Source organism: Bombus vosnesenskii, unplaced genomic scaffold (genome assembly GCF_011952255.1).
Source record: "Bombus vosnesenskii isolate JDL3184/JDL3185 unplaced genomic scaffold, Bvos_JDL3184-5_v1.1 scf7180000013293, whole genome shotgun sequence".
Taxonomy (NCBI): domain Eukaryota; kingdom Metazoa; phylum Arthropoda; class Insecta; order Hymenoptera; family Apidae; genus Bombus; species Bombus vosnesenskii.
The window spans coordinates 3977443-4003608 of record NW_022882944.1 but is presented as its reverse complement, the minus strand read 5'-3'; the positions used below and the strand labels follow the sequence as shown (position 1 = coordinate 4003608).

The 26166-nt window shown below is 38.3% G+C and overlaps 5 protein-coding genes across 6 annotated transcripts in view; 1 reads left to right on the top strand and 4 right to left on the bottom strand.

Annotated features, from left to right (window-relative positions):
- Positions 1 to 413: 413 nt before the first annotated feature.
- On the bottom strand, positions 414 to 3452 carry LOC117232895 (F-box/WD repeat-containing protein 9-like). Its single transcript, XM_033492659.1, has 8 exons — positions 3344 to 3452; positions 3122 to 3211; positions 2356 to 2515; positions 1893 to 2038; positions 1587 to 1816; positions 1063 to 1309; positions 703 to 978; positions 414 to 634 (listed from the first exon to the last, which is right to left on the bottom strand). Exons 1-8 carry the CDS (start codon positions 3380 to 3382, stop codon positions 548 to 550), a joined length of 1275 nt encoding a protein of 424 aa, XP_033348550.1. The 5' UTR covers positions 3383 to 3452; the 3' UTR covers positions 414 to 547.
- A 119-nt stretch (positions 3453 to 3571) lies between these two features.
- On the bottom strand, positions 3572 to 5622 carry LOC117232893 (solute carrier family 52, riboflavin transporter, member 3-A-like). Its single transcript, XM_033492657.1, has one exon. The coding sequence runs from the start codon at positions 5483 to 5485 to the stop codon at positions 4160 to 4162; it is 1326 nt and encodes a 441-aa protein (XP_033348548.1). The 5' UTR covers positions 5486 to 5622; the 3' UTR covers positions 3572 to 4159.
- A 1-nt stretch (position 5623) lies between these two features.
- Positions 5624 to 8578, bottom strand: LOC117232894 (solute carrier family 52, riboflavin transporter, member 3-A). Its single transcript, XM_033492658.1, has 3 exons — positions 8502 to 8578; positions 7705 to 8412; positions 5624 to 7573 (listed from the first exon to the last, which is right to left on the bottom strand). The coding sequence occupies exons 2-3, from the start codon at positions 7935 to 7937 to the stop codon at positions 6490 to 6492; spliced, it is 1317 nt and encodes a 438-aa protein (XP_033348549.1). The 5' UTR covers positions 7938 to 8412; positions 8502 to 8578; the 3' UTR covers positions 5624 to 6489.
- Positions 8579 to 15517: 6939 nt separating this feature from the next.
- Positions 15518 to 26166, bottom strand: part of LOC117232891 — a 56504-nt gene continuing 45855 nt past the window's right edge. Inside the window, exons 2-5 of one of the 2 annotated variants that reach the window (XR_004493216.1) lie at positions 20602 to 20855; positions 18259 to 19070; positions 17010 to 17855; positions 15518 to 16916 (exon numbers count right to left, since the gene is read on the bottom strand). Coding sequence is in view for 1 of the 2 variants with exons in the window: in XM_033492655.1 (XP_033348546.1) it covers positions 17381 to 17855; positions 18259 to 19070; positions 20602 to 20769 (1455 nt within the window). In the remaining variant the exon portion in view is untranslated. Of the gene's footprint in view, positions 17856 to 18258; positions 19071 to 20601; positions 20856 to 26166 lie in introns of both variants that reach the window. The other variant, XM_033492655.1, reaches the window with a different exon arrangement.
- LOC117232838 (tetratricopeptide repeat protein 25-like) lies at positions 22165 to 26120 on the top strand. Its single transcript, XM_033492525.1, has 5 exons — positions 22165 to 22423; positions 22761 to 23039; positions 24398 to 24824; positions 25132 to 25395; positions 25487 to 26120. Exons 1-5 carry the CDS (start codon positions 22186 to 22188, stop codon positions 26118 to 26120), a joined length of 1842 nt encoding a protein of 613 aa, XP_033348416.1. The 5' UTR covers positions 22165 to 22185.

Below are 26166 nucleotides of genomic sequence, written 5' to 3'. Positions count from 1 at the left end.
TCATCCAGATAGACAATTGAACGTTTTTGGTACTTAGCAGACGAGCTCTTCCGGCGACAGCAGTGACATCGATCGGTCTCCTGTTTCGATTTGTATTAAGCTATGCAACGTTTTTCAAATTTAACGTTATTCCGTGGGATGTATGATGTTGGCCGTTAATGATTTGAAAGATTGAAATCGTTGATGGTACGAGGTATTTGTTTCTTAAGCCAATCTTGAAAGAATTAAGAATTAGGAATAATTACACTACTGTTTAGCGGCTGAATTTCAAATGTAGAAAGACACGCTATTTATGGTAGCGTGTATTTTAATGATCTGTTGTGTTTAATTGATCAATTATAATGAAACAATATGTTTACTTTTTTATTCTATGATATATTTTGAAGTAAACATATAGGAGAAAAAACAAAAACTATAGCAAAGCATTTATTAAATTTTATCATGTATACATATATATTCCTGTAATTTCATTCATTTATTAAAATTTGTGGGATATATACCATAGAAAAGCGAAATGCTTATAGAAATCATTAATTTATCAACATATTTATGCATATTGGATTTGCGATCTCGGTCTCCAGATTTCAATTCCTTCTGTACCAGAAACTGCGAGGACGTCATTTAAATAATCCGTCTACAAGATAAAAAAAATTAAATTTATATAATTAAAGTTCATAAAAATCTTTATTTTGAGCTACTCACATTAGCTATTTCACCATAAGTAGAGTTTAAGGTAGTGAGATGTTGTGGAGGATCAGTAGGACTGGAAATTCGAACCGTTTGGTCCATAGAACTCGTGATCAAACATCCAGGTGTAGAATGAACACCATTGATACCTTTCTCATGTTCGGTGGTGTAACATTTGACACGTTTAAAATCATTTCTTGGATCAAGTACATGCAGTTTTGCACTACCATCTCCTACATAAATCATGTCCCGTTGCATGCACATACTCATAGGAAATGATTCTTGGGAAATCTAGAAAGCATTCCTTTTGAATTATGCAAATCTTGACTATGTTTTTGTAGAACATTTTATCTTTTTATTCTTTAGCATTTTTACCGTGACATTTTTCATAATTCTTCCTGCTCTTTGATCCCATACAGACACTGTCCTGTCCTCACTAGCCGATAGAATAAAGTGAGAACTCATAGCCAGTTTAATGACTGCTCTTTTATGTGGTTGGTAACTTATAATGGGTTTGCATAATCTTGAATCAAACACTAATATAGTTTTACAAAATGATCCTGTAGCAAAAAGACCTAACTCTGGGCATGATGCAACACACAATAAAGCACCTCCGACGATCCTAAAAAATTAATAACGTTTCTATAGGAAATTCTATTTTATGAAAATGATGCAGTATTTTGCACAGTCACTTCTGGCAGAGCGAGTGAAAGCAGAGTCTTTTACTTGATAGCATTTCTCAAAATACCATAAAAAAGTTATGTTTGCAATTTAACACTATTTTTGTTGAATATACATTAACGTCTAACTATCTCTTATGAACAAAGATATTCGTGCCCTCCTCGCTCGGCCTTCCCATAACGAGAGCAGCGAAAATGATCAGCTTGGTTTTCATGTACATCTCATAAGTTTTGAAGTGAACAAGACCGGTGCTAGTAAGCGTCCATGCTTTGACACTTTGATCCCAGCTGCAACTATAGACTGTATTATCTATTGCTGCTAGATCCCAAATCCATCCATTATGAGCAAACTCTATACTCGTGAAAGTTTCTGTCTCGTTTTCTTTTGCAGGAAGCTTCCAACATACTAAGGATCGATCTCTAGCTCCTGATATACAAATATTTCCATCCTGTGTACACATATTAATATATTGTAAAATTATAAAGGCGTAACATTGAATGAATATTATAAAATATTATACTAGCCTGCATTAATAACAAGCCATCGATAGTACTGTATTGTACATTATCAAATGATAACTTCTGCATAGTGACATTTTCATTTCTCCATAATGATGTTTGTTTTTCCAATGCAACACATGATAACTTCCAAAACAGTTCATCCTCTTCAACTTAAAAAAAAAATATAGTTTCAATGAGGAAGATATAAATGATTATCAGCAAACATTATTAATATGTAAGAGAATATAATATAGCTTTTCATAAATTTTTGTAAATCATATTTTTCCATGTTAACCAAAATATGATTACTTGCAAACCAGTCTCATTATAAAATGTAGTATGTGAAAATTTGATTCTAAGTTAATGTTTTTTATCGTGAAAAACATAAACTAAAACTAATTATTGGATACAGTAATAGATGGTGTTTTTATTTATTTACAGAATGATTGGTTGTGCAAGGCGCAAGATGCTATCAATTTGAGCTAACCAGGAGGCAAGACTGGGTAACCAGTATCTGGCCAAATCTTAGTAATCCTCACTTTCCACAGTGAGTTGTTATTTAAAATTTGATGAAATTGTTTGCACACTAAACTCAAGCCATGTACTAATGTAGATGCATCTAGGAAGGAACAGATGTGAAGAAATATCTGAAATATAACAACGAAAATATATTAATTACTATTAGAAAATACACATACTTTCTACTGAGGACCCATTTAAATGTAGTTTTATGTTCGTACATAACATCACAGTCGGATTTTTAAATATGCTGTGCAAAGTATTTAAAAATGGTATTTAAAAATGGCGTCCACGATTTACTAATGTTTCGATAAAATTTTTCAACGTTCCATTTATTTTTTAAAGTAGTTCGTTACAGATCGCTGCTAAACGAGTTTTTTCAGCTTTCTACTGTTGCTTGATGTATATCTCTCCCATCATGTTTATTTACGATATTTAAATGTATTTAAATAACACCCATTTCATTGTTTGTAAACAGTCGATATACATAGCATATAATATTCTTTACAAGTTATTGTATTATATTAATCAAACATATTTGCTAAAATATATTCAAACAACTGTTACTCTATAAATATTATTAAAAAAATAAAAATTTTTTCAATTATTTCAAATAATACTAACTTTTAACGTATATACATGCTTTTTAGAATATACATTTCTTTGATTAATCAAAAGTACGTACGTATAATATTTATATGTATATTTTATGTATAATGTTTATCTATACAAACCTCGACTGGAAGATCTGATAGAGATAATTGGGGGTTCGTTTGATCGGTACCAATTCGAGTACAACTCTCGTTTTCATCGCACATTTTAGTCTAGAAAAGCCAGTGTTGAACGTTACGTTTTCAAACAATATCATTCGATATACTGTTAAACGTTCTAGCGATTCAGCTCGTAATAACAAAAAATAAACGTAATGGTTGGTTTTTACTGACGTTATTATTTACCGTTTTGGTCTCGTGCGCGACACAGCCTTGAATGCGCATGACTCACTTATCACCTCCATTTTCGTTCATTTCACAACTATCTCTCAAGAGCAGGGCTGGCAACATATATTCGAAGTTTAAATTACTTTTACGTTGATTTTATTATACTTGCAAATTATTACAAATCGCTATATATAAAATTTCACAACGTTTACATATCGCTTCCACATATTTCGTATAAAAGAAGCATTTCTTTGAATTAACATAATATTTATTAACAATCAATTGACAATCATTAAATTTTAAAATACAATTGTAAACATTCGTTTTTACTTGTTTGAAAAAATATATCAATTCTTATATATTATAAACAATTATGATGCATACATATAATGATTTTTCTTCACGAAAATATAATTCGAAACCAGTAGAATATATGTACATGTATAACAAACATATCATAAGTACATATATGGCAATTGGGAGGCAATACTTGAAATAAAACAAATTGGTTATTTATATACTTTTTATATCTAATTTTTTTAAGATTCATTTGTACAGTTGCTTTGTATTATTCATTTGCCTATATCTTTTAATTTATAAATGCAGGCACATGTACAATTATAAAAATATCTTTATAAATGTAAATTTATATGCTCTATTGTTTTCTTTGTTCAAAGTTACACTGATAAAAAGAATTATTGTTACACTTTTATATATGCATAAATCAATTAAATACATGTCTCAATGAATGTATTATTATAATAAGTATCATTCTGTATATACAGCATATGAAAATAGATATAAGATATCACATTGACAATATCAATTTTCAATTTACGCACAATCATCATGCATTTCAAAGTAATTTGTAAAGTTAATTGTTATAAATGAAAATATTGCACCACTTGCAGATCCTATTTGCATAATTACACCTGCTTTAAAGAGTATATTGGGCAATACTGTAGTTCTAAATACTGATACAATGATTAATTTTAAATAAGAAGTAAGTCCTATCAAAATCACCCATGATATAATAACTAGAAAAATGCCAAGTTTTGTTGCTTGTAATGGTGGAGATGGAGACATTAATGCTAAATATGTAATAAAACTTCCAATGATTAAACATATTACAGATAAGAAATTAATAACTTTTACATTCGATACCTTTAACCAGAATGCTAATAAACACACAAACGGATTTGCAAATTGAGCAAAAGTGATTGATAATTTGTATGCTATACTTCCATAAGGTAAACAAGAGTAAGATTGTATGCTAGGGAAGAAACCATTACTCAAAAAGCAAAAAATACCAAGCAATGTAAATAAATAATTTTGTGTTTGTTTAGTCAGATGCCTGTCATTATTTATCAAATAATGGTCCACTTTTTGTGTGCCATTAAGATAATGATCATGAGAAACATTTGCTTGTTTCTCATTTAATACTATGCTGCTAGTATTATGAAATTGTTTTGTGTTTTGAACATCCAAAAAATATTCTAAAATAGCAAAAGCGGTTAAAGATAGAAATAAAATAACAGAAATGAAAAGAAAATATACATTTGGGGGAAAATATAGATCAAACGAATGTGGAGATTCTATGTTACTATTATTCTTAAGAATTGGAGATTCTTTAGAATCTCCAATTCCCTGGATTAAAGCAATAACACTTGGTAGTACACCACTTAATCCTTCTCCTATAAAGTAGGATGTTAAACATCTTTCATTAAAATTTCGAAAATATGGCATAAATAATACAGAACTAAAGCAACCTACTAGGGCATTGAAAAATGTTAGAACATATAGTACCAAACAGTATTCATCACCAGCAATAATTATTTTCTCTGAATAAAAGAAGCTTAGAAGTCCCATTGCCGAAGTTCCTGATACCAATAAACATAGTATCAACCAAGGTTCATTTAGTTTACATTGAAAGTATTGCAAGATTGCATAAAGTAAAGGTCCAAAATTTGCAGCTTGTATTGCTAATACTAGATAAGCTGGTAATGTCCAACCTTCAGGAGAAGTAGCGATAAGCACTGGTATTTGAATAAATATCCCATTGATACCAATCCAAGCAGATATGCCGAATAATATTATAAGAAAATGCACGATATAAGTTTCTTTATAGCATCTATTTGAGACTTGTGCAATATCTGTCATTTTGCCATTTACTGTAAGAAAAGCAAATTTTTATATATTCCTGTATAACATCCCTGCATAATGAACAAAACATTAATAATTTGGTAGTATTAACCATCATATAATACTTTTTCATAATATTTTCCTAATATTCTCACCTAATTCTTCAAATATAACAACTGAAATAAGATATTTTCACTAAGAATCTCACTTTATATTATATATGATTATAAAACTATTATAAAAAGTACCAGATTGTTAATCGAGATTGTACAGCATTGGATATATTCATGTCAGGGAAACTGATATGATGAAGTCATGAGATGTCTGGCTTCAGGTCTTTCTTAATCCATACAATAAAATTTATCAGATAAAATATAAAATTTGAACAATCATACCTCTTTCAATTGACTTAATGATAATCAAACATTTTATGAAGTATATTTTAATATCCGAGATTATTAGATCATATATCATCATAAAACTAAACATTGTACATTTTTGTAGTAAAATCAATGGTAAATATAGCATTCATTGTGACATGTTTTTATATAGACAAATATATTATAATAAATATATTATAATTGTACATTCTATGTACAAAACAATTTTGTTTAAATATACAGAGCTATATTTTAAGTACATTTATGTCTTGTACATTTATGTGAATCAAGGTCAGAATGGAGATAAAAATTCATTTTAGCTATTTGTCTTAAATCATTTGTTTCATAAAAATTCATCTCCTTGATATTTTACAGCTTAGAGTATAAGCAGGTTTAATACTAGTAATCTATAAAATCAACTTTGGAATTGCAATTGTGTTTAAGATCAAAATTATAAAATCTGAACTAATTCCTACTTGTGTAAATCAACTAGTTCCACCCCCTAGATTTATAAGACTAAAAAATGATAAGACCCTGCTCTTTCATGTATATGTATCATAAGTAACAAGAGCTAAGAAATATATTTTGTTTTCTTAATTAATTTTATACCATTTTCTCTAATAAAATTATTTATATTAAACGTCAATGTACTGAAGTCATTGAACATGGTGAATAAGAATGGAATAGTTTTGCATGATTAACTAAAACAAATGTTATTATTGCTCCTACTAATGATCCAACTTGAGTTGCAACACCAGTATAATATAGACCCCTACCAGGATCAGGTCTAAATAATGTTGTGATACCCAATTTTATAAATCCTATTAAACCACTAATTAATATCCAAGATAGGACTACTAGAAATTCACCCACCCAACTATATTGCAGAGGTGGCGTAGGTGATTCGATAGCTAAGAAACAAACAAAACCAGAAAGTGCTATAAGAATAACCATCAGGCCAGATAGGAAACTCACTTTTGGCATTTTAATAACAAAACCTAGACACATTGCCAATGGACCAGCCATTGATGACAATGTAACAGTTAAATGATACGCAACATTTCCATATGGTAAACAGGAATATGATTGAATACTTGGTAATGTACCATTACCTAAGAAACAAACCACTGCCATCATAATTAATAAATATGAATATACTTCCTTAGACATAGTCCAACCAGAATTGGTTTTATAACTAGGAGGTGCTCTTGTATCTGTTGGCAATGTTTCCATGCTTGCTGGATGTTTCACACGCTCTCCAATGGCAATAGACAAATTGTTCAGTCCCAAGAAAGCCAAGTAACACAAAAACAACAAAGTACCAATAAAAATAAAGAAAGTCTGACTTGAAAATCGGGGTTCTGGATAATAAGGTGTGAGTTCTACACGAGTAGACTCAGGTTTAGTATTATTTAAACATTCTGGGTTTCCACCAACACCTTGGATTAATGCCACTACACTCGGCACAAATCCGCTAAGTCCTTCTCCTACAAGATAGGATACTAAATAAATTTCTCTATAGTTCCTCATGTATGGCATGAAAAGAACTGAACTGGTACATCCAACAATTGCAGTTACAAACATCAATGACAGCAAAGCAGTGGAATGCTCATTGCCAAATATTATCGTTGTTTTATTATATACAAAAGCTAATATAATAGTAGATAGTGCTCCTGCTGCTAGGAGGACATAGGTAATGTATTTATCACATGCCCATTTACTATATCTAAAACAGAAAAATAATATATATATATATATATATATATATATATATATACATATACATATACATATATTTAGTGAGCTGTAATATTCATATATTATAAACTGAAAATATTATTTTTAACATATACATACTTTATATATAATGTATATAGTATTGGTCCCAAGTTGGCAAATTGTACTAGCATAACCATATGAGCTGGAAGACTCCATCCTTCTGGAGCATTGTTCACAAGAAGTGGTAGTTGAACATATATACCATTCACACCAATCCATGCACCAAGCCCAAACATCAGTGCAAGTAGATCAACTAACAACCTTCTGTTACTTAATTTTTGGCTCAACATGTTCTGTGTTTTGTCATTCATCAACAGTGGGTCTAAATAGGTCAAATGACCTTGCTGATGAATTTTTTGCTCTTGCACTGCCGTTTTTAGTCTGCTTTTTTAAAATTAGTTAATTTTTTTATAGAAAATGTGCATACACAGCATATGGGAGTAGAACTGTTCTTTCTTATGTTCAAAATTTTACAATTGCAAAATATAACCTCTAGAAAGATCTTATTTTTATCTTATTAATGACAAGTATGAGAAAAATAATTCATTCGATGTATTAGTTGATAATGACTTTAGAAGACACTTTTATTTAATACTATTTCGATATTGAGGCAGGCAACTCGTTGTATTACGACGATCTTCACATCCAAAGAGATTTTCTTGTCAAATAAAAATTTTTTAAAATTAGGTAACAAATTTTTGAAGTCATGAAAGATCACTTGAACGTCATCACAGAACACATTTTTTTCAAGACATTTTTCTTCTTTTTTCTTGTGGAAAACATAACCTTAAAATAACAAACAAACGTTACAGCCACGACGACAGGAACTGAATGAATTCGGTGTTCGCTAGATGCGCATGTATGTATATAGTTACTTTTAACTTTTCTGCGACTGCGTGTAGAAAATTGTTGGAAAAAATTAATGATCCAAAGATGGTAGCGATTATAATATGATAAAATTATGATACGATAATCTGTATATCGCCACGGCCGCAACACGACTATCGTCTTTGCTGATTAATGATTGACTTTAATAATTATATAATATAATTATATAATAAATAATTATGCACTTTCACTATCATAGTTATGGATAAATTGTTAGATATACAGTATAAATTAAAAATGGTATCAGTTCTCACATTTTTTTTTAACTATGTTCCGTTGACTTTGATAACTCGCATTAATGAATAATAATTAAAACCCTCCTGATGTTTTCTGTGGGTGGGAGGGAGGCACTAGGTTGTAATAGCGCAGAGTTTGTTTCTTAAAAAGATGGCCAAATTCATTTTTTGAACTTTTTCCCAGAAATTGTGCAGTTCATGGTACAATATGTCTGTTTCTGATTTGATTCAGTCATGGAATGTAATTGATTTTGGTTGGAACATTTTTATTGATATCTTCTGCTATATTATTTTTACGAAAATTGATATCATCCTAAATTGTCTAATATAGAATGCGAACGGACGAAGTACAAGAGAACGTAAGTTTTTTAAAGCAAAAAGCAAGTAACTATAGATGTTCATGCAATTGTAGTAATAGTAGTTTGTAAGACCGTTTATCATAAAGATTAATACTTAAATCGTAGATGGAGAGGTTGAAGGAAATAAATACCACCATCAGTTGAATATAGCAAGAACTTTATAAAAGACGAGGCAGACTCACAGATGGTTTAAGTACATTAGTATATGTCTCAAAACTCTGAGAAACGTATGACGGTTTTGCATTCGCATTTTTTTTATTCTTTTTTTCTTTTTTTTGTATCTTTTTTCTCTCAAATAGATCACACGCATGAAAAAGGTTGTTGCGTAAAGAGGTGTGTTTACATCGTGCGTAAAAAGTACGAACATACATCAATCGAAAAAGAGTCGTTAGACAAGGATAAAAGCTGAAAAAGGAAACGCTCGACTAGATCGTTCGATGAACTCTCTCGAGTCGCCGTGTTACGGAATATCGCCAAAAATTAATATTTAAGGTGTTTTTTTTTTCTTTCTGTGCAATTATAACGACCGAAAGTTTCTGACGTTATCGTAAAAAACACAAGTGCAAATGGTCGTTGATTGTTTTGCAAGTCATTTGCCATTTATCACTTGTCAATTATTATCTTATTTTTAAACAAGTACTTTTCTTTGTTTACCATTAAAATTATTACAGGGGGGAAAATACGACAAGGTTTGACGCAGACGAGCGACTTTTATCGTTGCGATCTCGCTGTAATCGCATGTCTTTCTTTGTTTTCTCAGTTAAAAACAACGCAGACAGATATACGATCGCAGCGAGATCGCAACGACAAAAGTCGCTCGTTTTGCACCGGGCCTAACGACGCGAGGATAACAGTGCGAAAAGTATCGGCACGTAACACGAAGGAGAGAGTTTCGTCGTTAAGAAAAAACGTGACGTTCGCTCCCGTTGAAGGAGCACCAGGAAAAATATATCGTTCAACTTACTGTAAGAAAAATTATTTCGAGTAAAGTAACTCGCATCGCAGGCGATCGTAGTTCGTGAACTAACATGTGAGCGGTCCTTTCCGCGAAAATGAACTAGGGAATTGATATTGTTTTATGGCGTCATCATCCGTCAGCGCGCTACGATGTTCTGACATGTAACTGCAAGGTTCCGTTCACATAGAAGATTAAGAAGTGTATGAAAAATCGGCTTTTTGGTGTTTCGATCAGAAATTTTGTCTATCATTCACCATCGTTCGTCAATCGGGTTATGGAGCGTTCTTTCAATGATACGGAAAAATATCGTTTTATAGACTTCGACAGAAAAGAGAAGGAAAGATAGTCAGCAGAGTGTTTTAACATAAAAGGTAAAAAGTTCTAGGAAAACTAAACAAAGTTTAGGAAATGAAGCGACAATTTGAAGGAAAGGGCATCGCGAGGTATATGTTCGCGTATCTCGTAAATAGTCATCAGGTCCCAGTCATAATAAGTTCTACGAATTCTGCAGGATTTTTGACGATAGATATGTGCTGCCTGTTACACACTTCATATTTCATATCTGGTTTTTAAGGAAAACCGATAACCTGGAAACAGGTACGATATTAACGTTCTATCCCCAACCCTCGGCTCTGTTGAAAAGAGTTACAGACTCGGAATATCGATGGACAAAAATTAATTATGCGACATTGGAGCGGGGAAGAGCAATATTGGCTCAGGTTCGGAGAGCGAACGGATAAGAGGCTGATGTCCGATATTTACATAGCCCGAACAAAAGCTTATGGGACCATCCTTTTATTCGGTTCCATCGCTTAAGATCTCCCAATTTCCGTGATTTTCATTCTAAACTAAAATTTCAAAAGTTTCAAAAAATCTGCATGAATAATCTACAACGATCTTTTCAGAACGCATGATCGATCTTTCCACTTGTTTTTCAACGATGGATCGCTCAGCAACACGCGTCGATCTCCATAAAAAGGGTCAATTGATCCACGCTGACGCAAAAGCATAAGAGACGCGAAACGACCTCTCTTTAACCGAAGGAAGAAATCGCAGATAATAAGAGATAAGAAAAAACGTATAAGATGGTTGGAAGATACGGTAATAAGAGATGGAATCAAGGAAATTGAAAGGAGAGGGAGAGAGAGAGAGAGAGAGAGAGAAAGAGAGAGAGAAACGAGGCTCCTTGACCCAACTGATATGCCGACATGCCGATGATAAATTCCGAGCGTGTCTACTATATCGTAGTGTATAGTTATGCGTATGTAATTCCGCTTGGTGTTCTGCGTTTCTCTGGCCCGCATCCGACTCTCGCGAGAGTGAGTTTAATTGACTGAAGTGCCGAGCCGAATTGCGGGCACGAGGACTTCGAAGCGTGTTCGGGAGCTCGCTAATGCGACGACACGTGGGAGATAAAACGAAGCTATTCGTTAATTTGTCTTCATATTGTACTATCATTTAATCTATACATTATTCAAATGTTGTATTATCTTACTCGCACAGTATACAGTGTAATTTTCTATATAGTATAAGAAACTGGAATAAACTAGACAGTCGTGTGACATACAAGGTGACTAAGGGTTCTGAATTATCGCGGAGGAAAAATTAGACACCGAATGAGACTATTTGGAAAATGTGTGGACAAGGATTGCTATAAAGTGGCGTAGGTCGCCGAGAGCTCTGAAAATTGAATGCCAATTGTAGCTGAAATTCCTGCTGTCGCTATTCTAGATATTAAAAACATCTAGATATCGAATACGCTACGTATCCTGAATATTGGATAGAACATTCCACGTTCGAGCTATTCGAATTCCTCTTCTTTCGGTGTAGTCACACCTATTGCGACTATCGAATAGCTTGAAACGTGTACGCATTCTTTGTTATACAGACATTAATAAATTCTCCCAGGTGTCGTGCAACATTTATCAGATATCGCATCGATTAGAACGTGCCAAAGCGGAGATCGCGGGATTATCGCGCTGACAGACGCGTGAATTTAATCGTTCGATCGGATTAGGTGCGATTGTCAGAGCTGCTGTCACGCCTGTCGCAAGCGTTTCGATAGAAAATTGAAAACCGTGAAACAGGAGAGCTTAGACTGGCAAGGAGGGACACACGAGAGATTCCTGTAAACGGTTCCGTTTCTTTAGGTGTTCGCATTTGTGCGGACGCGAACGTTACGATCGATAAAATCTGACAAATTACACAACAATACAATGACATTAGATACGATCGGTCTTTTGTCGCCGATAAAAAATTCCTTCAACTTGGCCTGGTCGCCGATATTTCGAACGAATCGCGATCGTTTCGAAAAGATCGTTTCATTATTTTCCTTCTTTTTTTTTTTGTTTTTAATTAATGTCGACTAGAACCAAGTTCGAGGATCGTTGGCCGTTAGGCGGGAGATGTGACAAGCTTCGGAGACGCATTGACGTCGACGATTCCCGTCTGTGGTCCTGTACACACGACTGTATACTAGATAAGAAAACTTTGAATCGAGGATACTGGTGGAAAGCGCGTGCGCTGCACGACGAATCGCTTCCGCTATTATTTCTTCTCTGTTACGTTTACAGAAACGTGTTACACTTAGATTGCGACGATCCTCAACCCCCGTAGGTGTAGAATCATCGAGGATCGCACGATCGTGTCTCTCGTTCATCGTTTCGTTATTTTTCTAATTTCTCTCTTTTTCTTTTATCTTCTTCCCGTCGTGACAAATTCAATGTTTTTTCCTCATTCTTTTTTACTAACTCGATCATACTTTGGATCTTTGTTATCGCAAGATTAGAAGAAGATACACGGTCGAACGTAATCTTGACGGTTATATGAATTTAAATGGGTGCCATATTAAAATGGAAATAGGATTTCGCGGAGATCTCAGCTCGGTTCTATCCTGGGAATCGAATAAATTTTCGCTGACTCGAAAGGGAGAATCCTCCGTAATAGTAGTGATTCATAGACGCAAAAAATATCAGAAACGCAATTAACGGAACGAGTTATTTATCGTTTTTATCGTCGCTAGTCCCATCAAGACCCGCCTTATCGGTTTCTAAGCTCGACCTGCCGAGGAAGATTACAATATCGTTAGTAAGAACACGTGGCGAGTAATTTTTCCACCATTAGTGTCCGTTTCAAGTGGCAATTATACTGGAAATTAGAGCACATTTCGTGGTAGATACTTTATTTGAAATTGTAGCACGAATTATGGCAAATATTTCCAAAAGCAGCACTGAATATTATTGCGACTAAAATAGACGGAATGACACGAATTATACAAATTATTGTATACGTATACAATATTATACGTAATTATACGAATTACACGTAGATTATTCGCGGTCTCCACGAAAATGCAACAGAAACAATCGAGTCAAAGTCTAATCGCAGAATGTAATTATCGTTAAAACGAAACGACGAGGTTCTCGATCGTGCGATTCGCTTTGAAACCTTTCTCCGCATCGCGCATAATATGTAGGCACAGCTCTCTTTTTTAATTTTCACTCTTAAAGTTTTTCGACAGTTTAGTACAGTTATATACAAAGTATACAGACTCCGCTACTTCAGAGGAGGGATACAACTTTCATGCGACGCATTTTTTTCTCGATCGGTGCGACCGTCGCTTCCGGTTAAAAGCATCAACTCGAATTTCGTGAATCTTGCCGTTCTTTTAACTAAACTCTATGATCGTTTCGAATAAAAACACTTGGAACATCAAAAATGACCGAGCATTACAACTTTTCTTCGTCGATATATTATTTCCATAAATCTATTTAAATTGTAATCCTCCGAAGTTTACTTCTTCGAGGTCACGAATACTTTAATTGCAACACCAAGGTCAAGCTAAATCTATTAACTTGGAGAAGTGAAAAGGACGTGCATAGCGAAGGCGAAATGAAATTGGAGACGTATCGAGGTCTGGAATCAAGATCGCAGGCAACGGAGCTAACCGGAGGAAATTAGGGATATCCCAGGATTCCATGGAATGGCATCGGCTTTCGCGTCCATGCTTTTAATCGGGCATCGCGGGACCCGAGTTTCGTGTGTACAAGCGAGCCCGAATCACCTGCGGGTACACGTGCGCGGTACACGACGATTCATGGTGGTCTGTTAAACGTATATGCGGTGTATGGACTAACGGTGGTGTATCGATCGTCCTCGGTACCGATGTAGCCTGATGCGAACACCGACGTGCACGTATCGTTCATGTACATGTGTTTCGATGTACACCGTTATTTGTAGCTACGATTACACGGGGAATGAAGATAAGAGCAGGATACGACGATGTCTTCAAATGGGACGTCATATCGGGACCGAGACACAGGACGAGAAAAGACAGGTTTCAGGCGAATTGGTCGTAGAATTTCTGCTTCTACTACTGCGAAGAAAATCAATATTGTACGAAGTAAACCGATATAGTAATACAGAATTACATTTTCTTGTCTCTAGGTGGACCATACCGTGAGTTGGAGCAGAAGATGAAAGGTACTGATCTGCGAGCTACTTTAGGAAACGGGGAAGAACGGTGTAGGAGTTGTTGGTAGCTAGAGGAAAGTTTGCACGAAGGGATATCTACATCTGTCTGGTTTGTGGATTTGTTGTGGATCTGGTCTTTGTCCAGTATCTGTTCTTGCCTAAAGGAGAATCGAAGCGGGGACAAACTGCTTTGGGATTTGGGAGCGACGAAGCACAAGGAGTTGGCGACTCTTTGGGGATAGGGGACACAGAGATTACGAGGATACTGGTGTTTCTCAAAGATCGACTTCCATGATAAAAAGAATATGACATTCGGAAGAATTTTAGAGATCTCGAAGGACTATAGAAGATAATAAACTTGTGTCTTTTGGAAAATGCGTCCCATTTGAAAATTGTGTACGGATTAAAGGTAACATGGAAACATCGATGACGAGTAGCCGGCGAAAGGCGATAAGAATTTAGGTGACAAGCGCGCGACGTAAAGGCTAAAATGTGCAATATCGTCGAAGACCTCGCACGTACGGTGACACTATACTGGTACAAAGGTACAGTAGAACGTTGCCAGAGTGGCTAGAGAAACGAATATGTACTTTTGACATTTTCAATAAACTGGATACCTCTTCGATCTGTAAATGTTACACACGCCACGTTGTTTCTGGCTTCTTTCACTCTGTACGGGTATCTTCTCTCTGGTTCTGGTTAATTTCTCTCTGGTTCAAACTGCACCTTCGATCGTGTTGTCTACAACGCGTACTTATATCTCCAGATAGTTTGATTTATCGATAAAACGACGATTAGCGCGACTCGCAATTGCTAAATTTTGAGAAAAATAGATTTGACACACATACATATATTGGACTGGATAATTAACGAAAGAAATCAACGAGCTCTTCGCACGATAATAAATAAATCGAACGTATACACCCGATGGGACAGTGCAAAATTTCACACGAATCGTTCGCATCGTTTTTTGTTTCTTTTTTACCCTGGTCTTTTTTGGCTTTTTAGTTTTTGAAAAAAAGCCGATGGTCGAGTACGAACGTTGATGCCTGTGTATTTTCGTATATGTGTACATTCGTGTAGAAGTGTAAAGACGCATGTTTATAGTGTACCACGTCGATTACTCTGCAACGAGAAATCGAGTCCTTCGTTCATCCCTACTTTCGGTTTATGTAACATCGACTGCACTCTAAGGTATTATTCATTAGTACTGTTATTATTAAATTTTTTTTTGTTTGCATTCGTTTAGGTGTAAGTATTCTACGGTAATAATAAGTTACGCTGTTACGACTCGACGACTACGTCGCGCACGGATTCTTTATTATCAAAGAAGTCGTAGACGATAGGTGAAAAAAGTCTTTAGAGGAAAATAGGTTTTTTGTTTTGTTTCTTGTTTTCCCTTAGTAAATTGACAAAGTAGTAGATAGAATTGTATTCATATACGTGCATAATAGAATTCACGATCGAGGGAGACCTTGTTCTCTTTCCCTTTCTCTTTTCTCTTTCGGTTCCCTCTCTTGGTTTTCTGATTCCTACCAAGTGTATGCGTGTATGTATACGTATGTGAAATCTGACCAACATTCGGAACGATTTGCTGTTTTAACGTCAACAACCTTCCTGGTTCCTCCTGTCACCATTCTCGAGAAAGAACAGCTCCGAATAGGTCGCGTTGGTTCCATTCAGCCGAAATTTCTTCGGCCGGAGCTGCCTTATCGTCGAGAAGGTCAAACCAAACGAGACATTCACCCTCTTCGTTCTTGCTCTTTTCCTTAAACCGGACTCCAACGACAAAGAAATGGACGAAAAATGATCGATCGCTTGTCCTTGTACGAACGATACCTTCCGAGTCCGCACGCTACGTTATCTTTTTCTTGCCGCCGTCGTTTCTTCTCTCTGCTCGCCTCATCCATCTGCTATATTGTCGAGTTGATCGGTAATCTGGTCACGAGCTTGTATAGCGCCCACCAGGAACATGAAACATTATATCTTTCTTTTCGTTTTTCTATTTAACATTGACACCGCTGGGTAGTCTTCCATCCTCGAAACAAGCGATCCCTCGAGATACAGCAATTAAATACGACGAATATACGAAACGAGTGACGTTCTTGGTCGTACTTCTGGTCCATCGATGATCTTTGCTCTCTACTTCCCCCTAATATTTTCTTTCTGCCTCTCTCCCTCTTTCTTATCCGTGTCACGTTCTGCTTTCCGGGACGCGTTCGCAACGTGTCACGATAAATCATCAATTCGTAGCTCCGTATCTTGGAAATCCGTTTCGTGATCCCAAACGTAAAACGTACCAGTCCACTGGTCCGCGAGAACGGGCTTAAGCTTCTTCAAAGTGGCTCTCCCCGTCTGGTGGCCATCTTGGCAGCCCTGGAAGCCAAAGCGCCCAATGAGCACACAAGACCCGTCAGGGTCTCCCAGAAAGTTGTCCTACGTCTTTTGTGCGCTGCCTGACCGACGTACCCCAAATAGTAGCCAGAGTAACGATCGTTTCCACGATCCGACCCGCTGTCCGATCTGCCCACGCTGGATCGCGCCGACTTGGGTTGCTGCACGATACTCAGACGATGATGATGACGATGATGAGGAGGATGAGGAGGCGGCTCCGACGACTGATCGACGATACTTTGACGCGGTGAGCCGTCCCCGTATCGTTGCTGATAGACCGTCTCTGATTCGTACAGCCGTTGCTGAAGCTGAACGTTGCTCAATCGTCGATCCATCATCCGGACCAGGTTCTGGTGAACGCGACGATCGTCCTCGTGCACGATAGGCAATTGTCGCCGACAACTGGCGGCTGGCAGCTCGTTCGGGTGCATCTGTTGTTCCACTTGTCAGGCATATTCGGTGTCTGTGGACGCGGATCTCTCCAGGTGAGCCTGATGGCCACCGTGATGCGGCTGATTCTGATGCTGTTGCTGTTGTTGTTGCTGCGCTTGCGTGTACGCCAGGCTCTTCTGGTAACTGAACAGCTGCCTCTCCAAACTGTAGTTCTCCGCTTGCAGCGAGGCGATTTCCCGTCTCATCTGCTGATTGTGGATGCGGCACACGTCGTCGTATTTGTGGTAGGTTGCTTGGAACAGCAAGTGGCTCTCGTTCCATTCCAGCCGGATCCTTAATTGCCCTTTGTCCGTGAGGAAAGGACAGTGATTTTCCTTCACCTCGTTCGTGTCAAGATTCGTCTCCATGATGATACCTTCGTCTGCGGATTCTTGAGCGTAGTAGCGGCTGAAAGGTGCACCTGGTAGACTGATCGCCACCGTGCTGGGCTCCTCGTCTCGAAGTAGATAGGCTGACCAGCTGACATACCTGACGAAGGAAAGTTAAGTTTCCATCAAAACTTCGTCTAAACTTAGCTTTCAAGATTCGATAAGAGATGGCAGTAGAATGGCGTTCTAAGTTCTAAGGTACTTATTTTCGAAAGAGGATTGTTATAAGTCATCGAGATTCGAATGGAGAATACACGTGGATTATCCGAAATTTCTTTCTTGAATACAAGAAACTTATTACTATTATTACTATTATATCCGTTCGAAATTAATTGTTCAATCAATAATCTTTTCAATGCCACGGTATTTTACATTCTCTCGAGTACGATTTACAGAAATTCCTCTCTGCTAATCTACATAGGCCAATTAATTTCAGACATCCTATACGCTAACTATACGTACTCAGATATCTGGAATCTACAAATTCCCTTGTAATTACCAACCTCAAATGATTCCTCGGAACGTTGTGAATATCCTTGTATACCAGGTGTAGCCTGACGGTATCCGAATGCAAATCAGCTCGAATCATCCAGGCTTGTTTGTCACGATCGTAACAAGGGGTTGCTGGTAGCACCGAAGGTCCTCGAGCTTGCACAGCGACTTCACAGATGGTCCTAGCTTCCACCATCTCCAGGGATACCCGTACCACACCTTTGTGCGCGATTTCCGACCATCTGACACGCGTATGCCAGCCAAACCCGCATCGTTCGGCATCCGACAGATCCTCGATCTGTCCCGAATCGATTCTACGATCTCCTTCGCCCAAGGCCACGCTGTATCTCACTCTGCACCGATGATCGAAGCCGCTCATCCTCATCAAATAGACGCTGATACCACTGTCGTGGCCACGGTAACCTTCCAACTCCTTGTTTCCATTAGGATAAATTACTAGGTTCCAGTCAAAGCCACCGAACGCGAAATAATCGGTTTCCAGCTTGTTGGATTTGGATTGTCCAGCTGGGAATGTACTGCTGGGCATCTTAAGGTCGGTCATGTAGACGGTCCTCACATTTGCCATTGATAATTCCAGTTGAAACTCGCCGTTCGTGTCGGCGAAGTTTCGGCTGTAGAGGTCCGACACCGGGATGTAGTTCCGGTTGCCCTGGGCAGGCGCCTCGTACGTGAATTTCACTCGTTTTCCGGAGAAACCTTCGTTCATCGAGAAATGTTCCCGATTCAGCAGAGTGAACGTGAAGTCCACGTAGACCCGTAGGTTTCTCGAGGCCCCACGCCATACGAGATACGCGCCTAGAACCTAAATAACGAAAAGAGATTTCTAAGTGAATTTACGTTGGTTGGTTTAGTTGGTTATTTTCGCTTCCGATGGATAACGAATCGAAGTCTGAAAGGAAATAGTTGGTTGGTCGTTCTTTTGCTGATTTTTATGCGCGTCTAAAGAATTTGGAAAGTATTGTTACAGAGATCGATGCAAAGTGGTAGATGGTTGGATCAAAGCATCTGATAGCACGTATTTTACAACTAGGTCAACTACAGATTTGCTTTCGCTTAATCGGTGTTTGCAGCGAGAAAATAGACGCTGTGCAATCATGTTAATACGTACTATGAAAACGTGTGCATAATTGTTGCGAATACTTGGTGCAAAAATACATTGTACACAGGATAATAAAGGATCGATAGTTTAGTCTTTTAATTGCTTCATTTGCATCGTTATTATCTTTTTTTTTTCAACAAAATCAATGTTTTAAATTTAGTTCTTGATATTAAAAAGCGGATTATTTTATTCGAATTTGCTACCGCTTTTTGTCGAGCCTGCAGAGGCTATCGAACGAACGAGCGATCATCGATCGTTTCTTTCATTTCCAGTCGACGACTCCAAAGAATCGGCGATTGTATGCGCGACGCGATGCGAAGCTGCCTTCGCTGCTCGATGGCGAAGTGTTAACTGCCGCTTCGTTAATTTCTCATATTATCGTTATCTAATTATCGAGTTAATCGCTGCATATTTTGCTACGCGCGCTGTATTTATTACAGCGATCGGTCCTTACGTTTAATCGCATTCAAGCTTTCCCAACATCGATTGATTTTTCAGTCCGATGACTCGCGTGCACGTTCGAATTCTGCGTTTAATCAGTTACGCTGTGAGTTTAGCTTCTTCTTGCCGTTTAGAGAATTTTTATCGCTACACGGTGCTCGATAAAAAAGAGAAAACAAGTTTAGCGTAACCTAACGACCCGGAAAAATTTCTTTCCTGTCCTCTACGTTTCCAAAGTTTGTTCGAATAGGAAACGAGAAATTTGTTTGATCGTAACCTACGCATTCCTCGAAGTTGCTTAAATCGTGACTGAACTATTCGTTCGTGTCGAAGAAAGAAATTGAATTCGTTACATGTCCCATCAATGAAATAATAACGCGTATGTTTGTATGCGAATGAATAGCCAAGTCGTGGAAATAAATGTCTCATTTTTCGCCACGACTCGCTCGGAGTAGAATTACCAATTGCAAACGCGAGTGCAACCAGAGAGTTGCCTCGTATTTCAGCCGAAGAAGATGACGAACATCCGTGGTCGTATTTGCGGTTCGCTCGGCGCAACTCTTCAAATAGTTCCGATTCATTAGCTACGATCGATTCGCGATTTTATCGCTGGCTTCTCATTGATGGCAACGTGCTACTTTCCAAATTAATTAAATTCATCTGCACTCCTATCGTTTTGCTGTCTATCTCGTCGCGTTATTGTTTTACCAACGACTATTTGATAAACGCGTGAATCGAGATAAATAAACACGAATATCAGACTGAAGGAAGAGCCACCCTGTACATATATCACCTTGTTTCCACGCGAAAATGCGACGGACCATCGCTGGAAGCCGCAGACGAGCTCCTTGCTGGTGACGTCTCTTTCAGGGTCTCGTACCACGCTCCTGGTGACGACGAAAGAGAAGACCCGCGTGCTGCTGCTATCAGGCAGCTGCGCGAATCTGTACAGCAAAGCCATCACCGCATCTCGAGGGCACAGCTAAACCGATGGTCCACGATTACTCGACGTCTCTATCTGAATAAATTCGTTGCTTCACCAGTATCCTGCAATACAATTCCATAAATCTCTTTCTTTATTATACTCGACTAATTACATTTTGCATTCAGTTAGACATTTAATCGAAGGACCCGATAAAAGTGCGACGTACGTACCCGAGTACGTAGTATCGGGTAAGTGCGTGATCGCAACACTTGGGGATCAAAGACGATTATTTTGAGCGACAAACGTAAAACGACGCTGATTTATTTATTTTGTCGAGTCATTATTTCGAGTCTAAATACAGATATTTAGTATTCGAGGTTGCGATTATTACGAAAGCTTTCGTGATAATAATAAATAATTAAATAACGATAAATAATTAAATAATTCAGACATTAATATTTCGCGGTAGTGGCTGATAAACGTTCACGATACAGTGAAACGAAGGGTGTAGGAAGGAACGCGCGGTCTGATATTCTAAAATTGGTGAAGAGAATGGAAGAAAAGCTACGCTCGTAATTCCTCTCCCGTCATTCGGCTGTAATCCGTCGACGTGCGTGACAAGTAATGCCACAAAGAGCTTTACGTGCGTGCTACTATTTTAAAATCGAAAGCGGATTACGTCCGTTCGTTGCATCTCGACTCAAAGGGAGCCTGCGGAAATCGCCGACAACGAAACTTTTTGCTTTGATCTAACGCAAGGCGATTTTGAGATCGAGTTCATTTCCCTTATAAATGTTTAATGAATGCAGTGGCTGGAAGAAATGTTGGTCGAGAGTATATTTGTGTAACTTTTTATTAGAAGATTTGCTTTACTTTATCGTCGGTGCTTTGTTATAGGATCACAGGTGCACTGGTGTATCGTTTCATTCGGAAATAAATTTTTATTAAAAATAATATTGTCCTTTAAACCGCCCTGTTTCTGTCCAGACAAATCTGCCCCTTAGAATATGTTACTTTTTTTTCAAATACTCTAATAAATATCTACTTTCAATTTGCGATATCGATAAATAAGACGAAGAAAAAGCGAAAGGACAGGAAGAAACTCGAGCTTTTTGATCCAATAGCTTGAATCATTCTACGAATCATCTTACACACGTGTATCGAAATCGGCTGATATCATGCAGAACCAGCTGACAGAAGCTTTTGTTCGCTTCCACGAACGACTACGAAGATTTTGGAAAACATGTGATCGCGCAACCGATCGCTCTTTTCCAATCCACGGCGCAAAATTCACGAGTGAAGAGCAGCCTCTGGGCTCCATGCGGATTCTTTTAATTCCCTGAGTTGTATATCGATCCAAAGCACAGGTTAGCTTCACAATGCACTCCGACGCCAAACGTTCTTCGAACGATTTCTCGTTTTCTTGTCCAGGAAAATTAGATTCCTAGCAAGATGGTGAAAACGAACGACGAGGGTCCCTTGTTCTTCAGGGACGGTATAGTTTACCGAGAATGGGGCTACCGGCTGTCAAGCCTCGAGAGATACCCTCTTGCGGAGATGTATTTCGAGAAGGCGATTCAACAGGGCCAGCAAAACGATCTTAGGACATACGTTGGCCTCGGAAAAGTGCAACTTAATTACGCTAGGTTCCGCAGAGCGTTGAAAACCACCGAGAAATGTCTCACATTAGGTTAGATATTACGTTCTGAGAAAATGTTCGCAAGATGCTCCTCATAGAAATTCGTAATTTGAGAAATCCGAGTATTTGAAAATTCGAATTCCTTCTAATATCAAGTTTCAAGCATCCTTCGATTGCTATTGTCAACGATACCATAGGCAAGGAATAAATATTTCGAATGAATTCCATACTGTAACTTGAAGTCGTGAGAGAGCACGTTCCATAGCTTTTTCCCTTCTCAAAGTTCATTTCTATGGCAGAGTTAATTTTCGAACGAGCAGCGCTGAGTTGCTGCTGGACGTTTAAACGCAATTAACTCGCTGTTTCCCGAGATTGCTTTCATTTCCAGATCCGACCCATTCCCATGTGAAGCACATGCAGTTGCAGACGCTATTTCACATCGGCGAATTCGAACACAGTTTGGTACACGCCCATCAGGGTTACCAGAAGTATCCAACCACGTTCTTCCAGCATGGGATATTGCGAGGTAACGAAACCATCGAGGACTGTATCGGCTTAGATACCGAATCCATGGCACTCGAACTCCTCTCTCCGTGGATACGAGAGCTGCAGGTATATCGAGAGTTGCTGATCGAGAAACTTAAAGAGGAAGTGGACGAGCTTGCAGGTAAGGCTGAACGATATACGATAGATGTTCCTTTAGAAATAGGAAAGCAGAATAGGAAAATTTGATAAGTTTAAAGAAGTTTAACGATTAGTAGTATGAGCTGGATAGGTCGTGATAGTGCTGCTGTTGTATAGGCCGAGATAGGTACTACTGATTGTTGCTGATATATGATATTTGTGTCTGCGCATCCGGTAGGCTTCTTCTCAGTTAGGAATCTTGGAGAAAAAATCGGACTACGGATGCCGGGATTTGAACCTGGGTGTTGAACGTTCGTAACCAACGACGCAAACCACTGGTCTATCGTCGTCCGGCCCTAGTTTACTGTCGAGTGCCGCTACAAGTATTATAATAAATAAACTCGAAATAGGATTTAAAAGTATCTGCCTCGATAGATGTTTAGCAAACTTCAGAACGCTAGGGGCAGTCAATTTAGTAGCGCGAAATATGCGGACAAAACTGTAGCGCGAGTATAATTCTTAAGTTGTGCTGCAACTTCCTGATTTAACGGTTCAGTTTTCGCAGCAAACCTGCTGCCACAGGCGAACAGAGTTAACAGCTTTCGCTCTGCTCGTCGACTCGACTCTTCGTTTCGCGTACTAATTGGACTTTAACTTTTCATTTCGGTCGCAAAGATGATATTTCGTGACAAAAAAAAAAAAAAAAAAGAAAAAGAAACAGAAGAATGAAAAAAGGATGAAGAGAGAAAATTGAAAAGCAGAAACTCGTTAGAATATAATGTCGTTCGTTAAACGTTTTAATCTTTCCTTTGATCGTCGCGGTGGCTGCAACAACATGCCGCTGGCGTTGTTCTCACCACGTTCAACGAACGATACCCGGTGCGTTCTAGCGTCCTGATAAATCAGGAAACGCGAACGCCGAAGTGATAAAAGTGGAACACTTTAAATAAATAATTGATTCTACCTTAATGCAGCGGTAATCAATTTTATCTCGGGAATATTTCATTGGCTCAGCAAACGCGGCCTGTCGGGATTTCATTTGAGACTGTAATAAGAGATGGCCGCCTCTATGCGACGCTTTTGTCTCTTGTTCCGGCCAACGTTTATTCCCATGCGATACGGTGTAGATACGCAGGTAGCACGATGATTCTTCGAACGATCAATTTCTCGTCTCTATCCCACTCGTGACGAAATATTCATCGCGACTCGCAGAATTCTTTCCAGGCACTTTTACAGATGTTTAATCGAACACCGTACAAATAGAACAATTATGAACGAGAATTTACATAGTATGCGTAAAAACGATCATTCCAGTAGTAAGATACGTAGCATAAATCAGAGTAAACTACCCTCTCTTGTCTTTAAAAAATAGCGAAAATCGAGAATTATATCGTTCTCTAGGCATAGAAGAGGAACAAACAAAGTTCAAAGTGAATTACCCTGAAGCTCGAGCGGAAGCCGAGTTCAGAAGGATGCAGCGTATCCTCGCGCACATATACCTTGGTTACCTGGCGCACGATAACGAATTTTTGCAACACCTGGCCGAACATCCGGAAAAACTGGAATCCCCGAATAAAGAGACCAGCGTGTTGCTTCATCAAGTGATATCGAGGAATTACCGGAGAGGTATCCGTAGGCAGAACGTGTTGCGAATGCGACGACCACTTTACGTGATGATGTTCGAGAGTAGACGCATACCTCCGGGTCACAAGAAGACATTGGAAAATGAGAAGAAGTTGAGGAGGAACCTTATCATTATCCAGGCAGACTTCCTGTTGCATCGCCTGCACGAAATTAGAATGCGAAAAGACTACATCACCTTTTTTGGGTGAGTCGTTGCTGAACGAGAATCGAATTCTCTTCACGCTTGAATATCTTCTTGAGAAATTTTCTCCAATACTTCTCCGCGAAGAACGTGGATGCTGGATAATTCAGGAGTGATAAAAGTACGATAAGAACGAGCTTGTTTTGAGAATTTTTGAAAGACAGCAGGGGAAATTGAGGAAAGTATAGGGAAGCGATAAAGAAAGTAAAACACATTTTACTACAGAACAGAAATAGCTTCGGATTTCTTATTTTAGCTAGGAATTTTAAGCGGTGAAAAAATAATTCGATATATATCCGATTTCTTTCAGAATGGTGGACCGTGTGAAAGACAAGTTCGACTCGTACTCGCTGAAGATGTTTCCTGTAAAGGAGAAGTGTCTGAACGCGCTCTACAACATGGTCGCGTGGACCTATATAGACACCCGCGATTTATCAAAGATAGAGAGTAAACAACTTAAGAGAACATACTTGAAACATCATCTGGGAATTCGAGTTGCTGAGCTACCACGCGACAGCGACATTGGCTGGTTAAAAGCGACCGATAGGAAAGAAACTCTCAAGATGTATCGCAGGTTTCTTCTTTTTCTTTCGCGATATATATTCCTCTAAAACGTACTAAATATTCTATATTAAACGTTCTTTTGTTTCATCTTTAAAATCTAGAAGGCTAGCCATGGCCTCGGAACCTTCGGAGCTGGCTTGGCTGTTCCACGAGTTCTCGAAATACTTGATCGACATCCGTCGTTACGATCTGGCCAGATTCTATGGTAAAAAGGCTCGAGACATGGGACAGGAAGCAGGCAACGAGCAGTGGATGTTAAATTCTCAACACCTCTTCATTCGGATCGAAATCAGTCAAAATTACCGCAACGAAGCGAAAGAAGCGGCTCTTCTGGCACTGTCCAGTGCTAAGAAGCTTGGCCTCGACTTCCTCATCGACTTCTACAAAAACGCGATCGAGGTGATCGACGACATGGACATGGAGAAGTTGCTGGCGTTCGACGCGATCGCAGCGAGGCAACAGCTGATATTAAATTTAATGCCAGACGATATGAAAACCGAGGTGGATTTTCTTTGGAGGCGGATGGACGCGGTTCCTGCGAGTCGTAGATTGTCGGTGATGCCTGGCTGCAAGCCCGTGGATCGCAAGTTCAAGTTGCCCTGCAAGAGGATGACCATATTGCCTAGTCCACCGCGAGACCCCGAGAAAGAGGCCAGGAAAGCTCTACTGGCGCAATACGAATCCTCCAAAGACAGACCTAACTTCGCGGTCTTCGATGAATATGAATATGAATAACGTTTAGAGTCTGGAGTCTCGCGAATGTCGATTCTGTTCGTCCGGT

Bases quoted from the DNA above. Each gene is read 5' to 3' on its own strand.
- LOC117232895 (XM_033492659.1), bottom strand. From the start codon at position 3,382: ATGCGCATTCAAGGCTGTGTCGCGCACGAGACCAAAACG. The intron at 3,212-3,343 runs GTAAATAATAAC...TGGCTTTTCTAG, and splicing joins TCGCGCACGAGACCAAAACG to ACTAAAATGTGCGATGAAAA. The intron at 635-702 runs GTGAGTAGCTCA...TTTATCTTGTAG, and splicing joins CTTATGGTGAAATAGCTAAT to ACGGATTATTTAAATGACGT.
- LOC117232893 (XM_033492657.1), bottom strand. From the start codon at position 5,485: ATGACAGATATTGCACAAGTCTCAAATAGATGCTATAAAGAAACTTAT.
- LOC117232894 (XM_033492658.1), bottom strand. From the start codon at position 7,937: ATGAATGACAAAACACAGAACATGTTGAGCCAAAAATTAAGTAACAGA. The intron at 7,574-7,704 runs GTATGTATATGT...TTTCTGTTTTAG, and splicing joins CTATATACATTATATATAAA to ATATAGTAAATGGGCATGTG.
- LOC117232838 (XM_033492525.1), top strand. From the start codon at position 22,186: ATGGTGAAAACGAACGACGAGGGTCCCTTGTTCTTCAGGGACGGTATA. The intron at 23,040-24,397 runs GTAAGGCTGAAC...ATCGTTCTCTAG, and splicing joins GGAAGTGGACGAGCTTGCAG to GCATAGAAGAGGAACAAACA. The intron at 24,825-25,131 runs GTGAGTCGTTGC...GATTTCTTTCAG, and splicing joins GACTACATCACCTTTTTTGG to AATGGTGGACCGTGTGAAAG.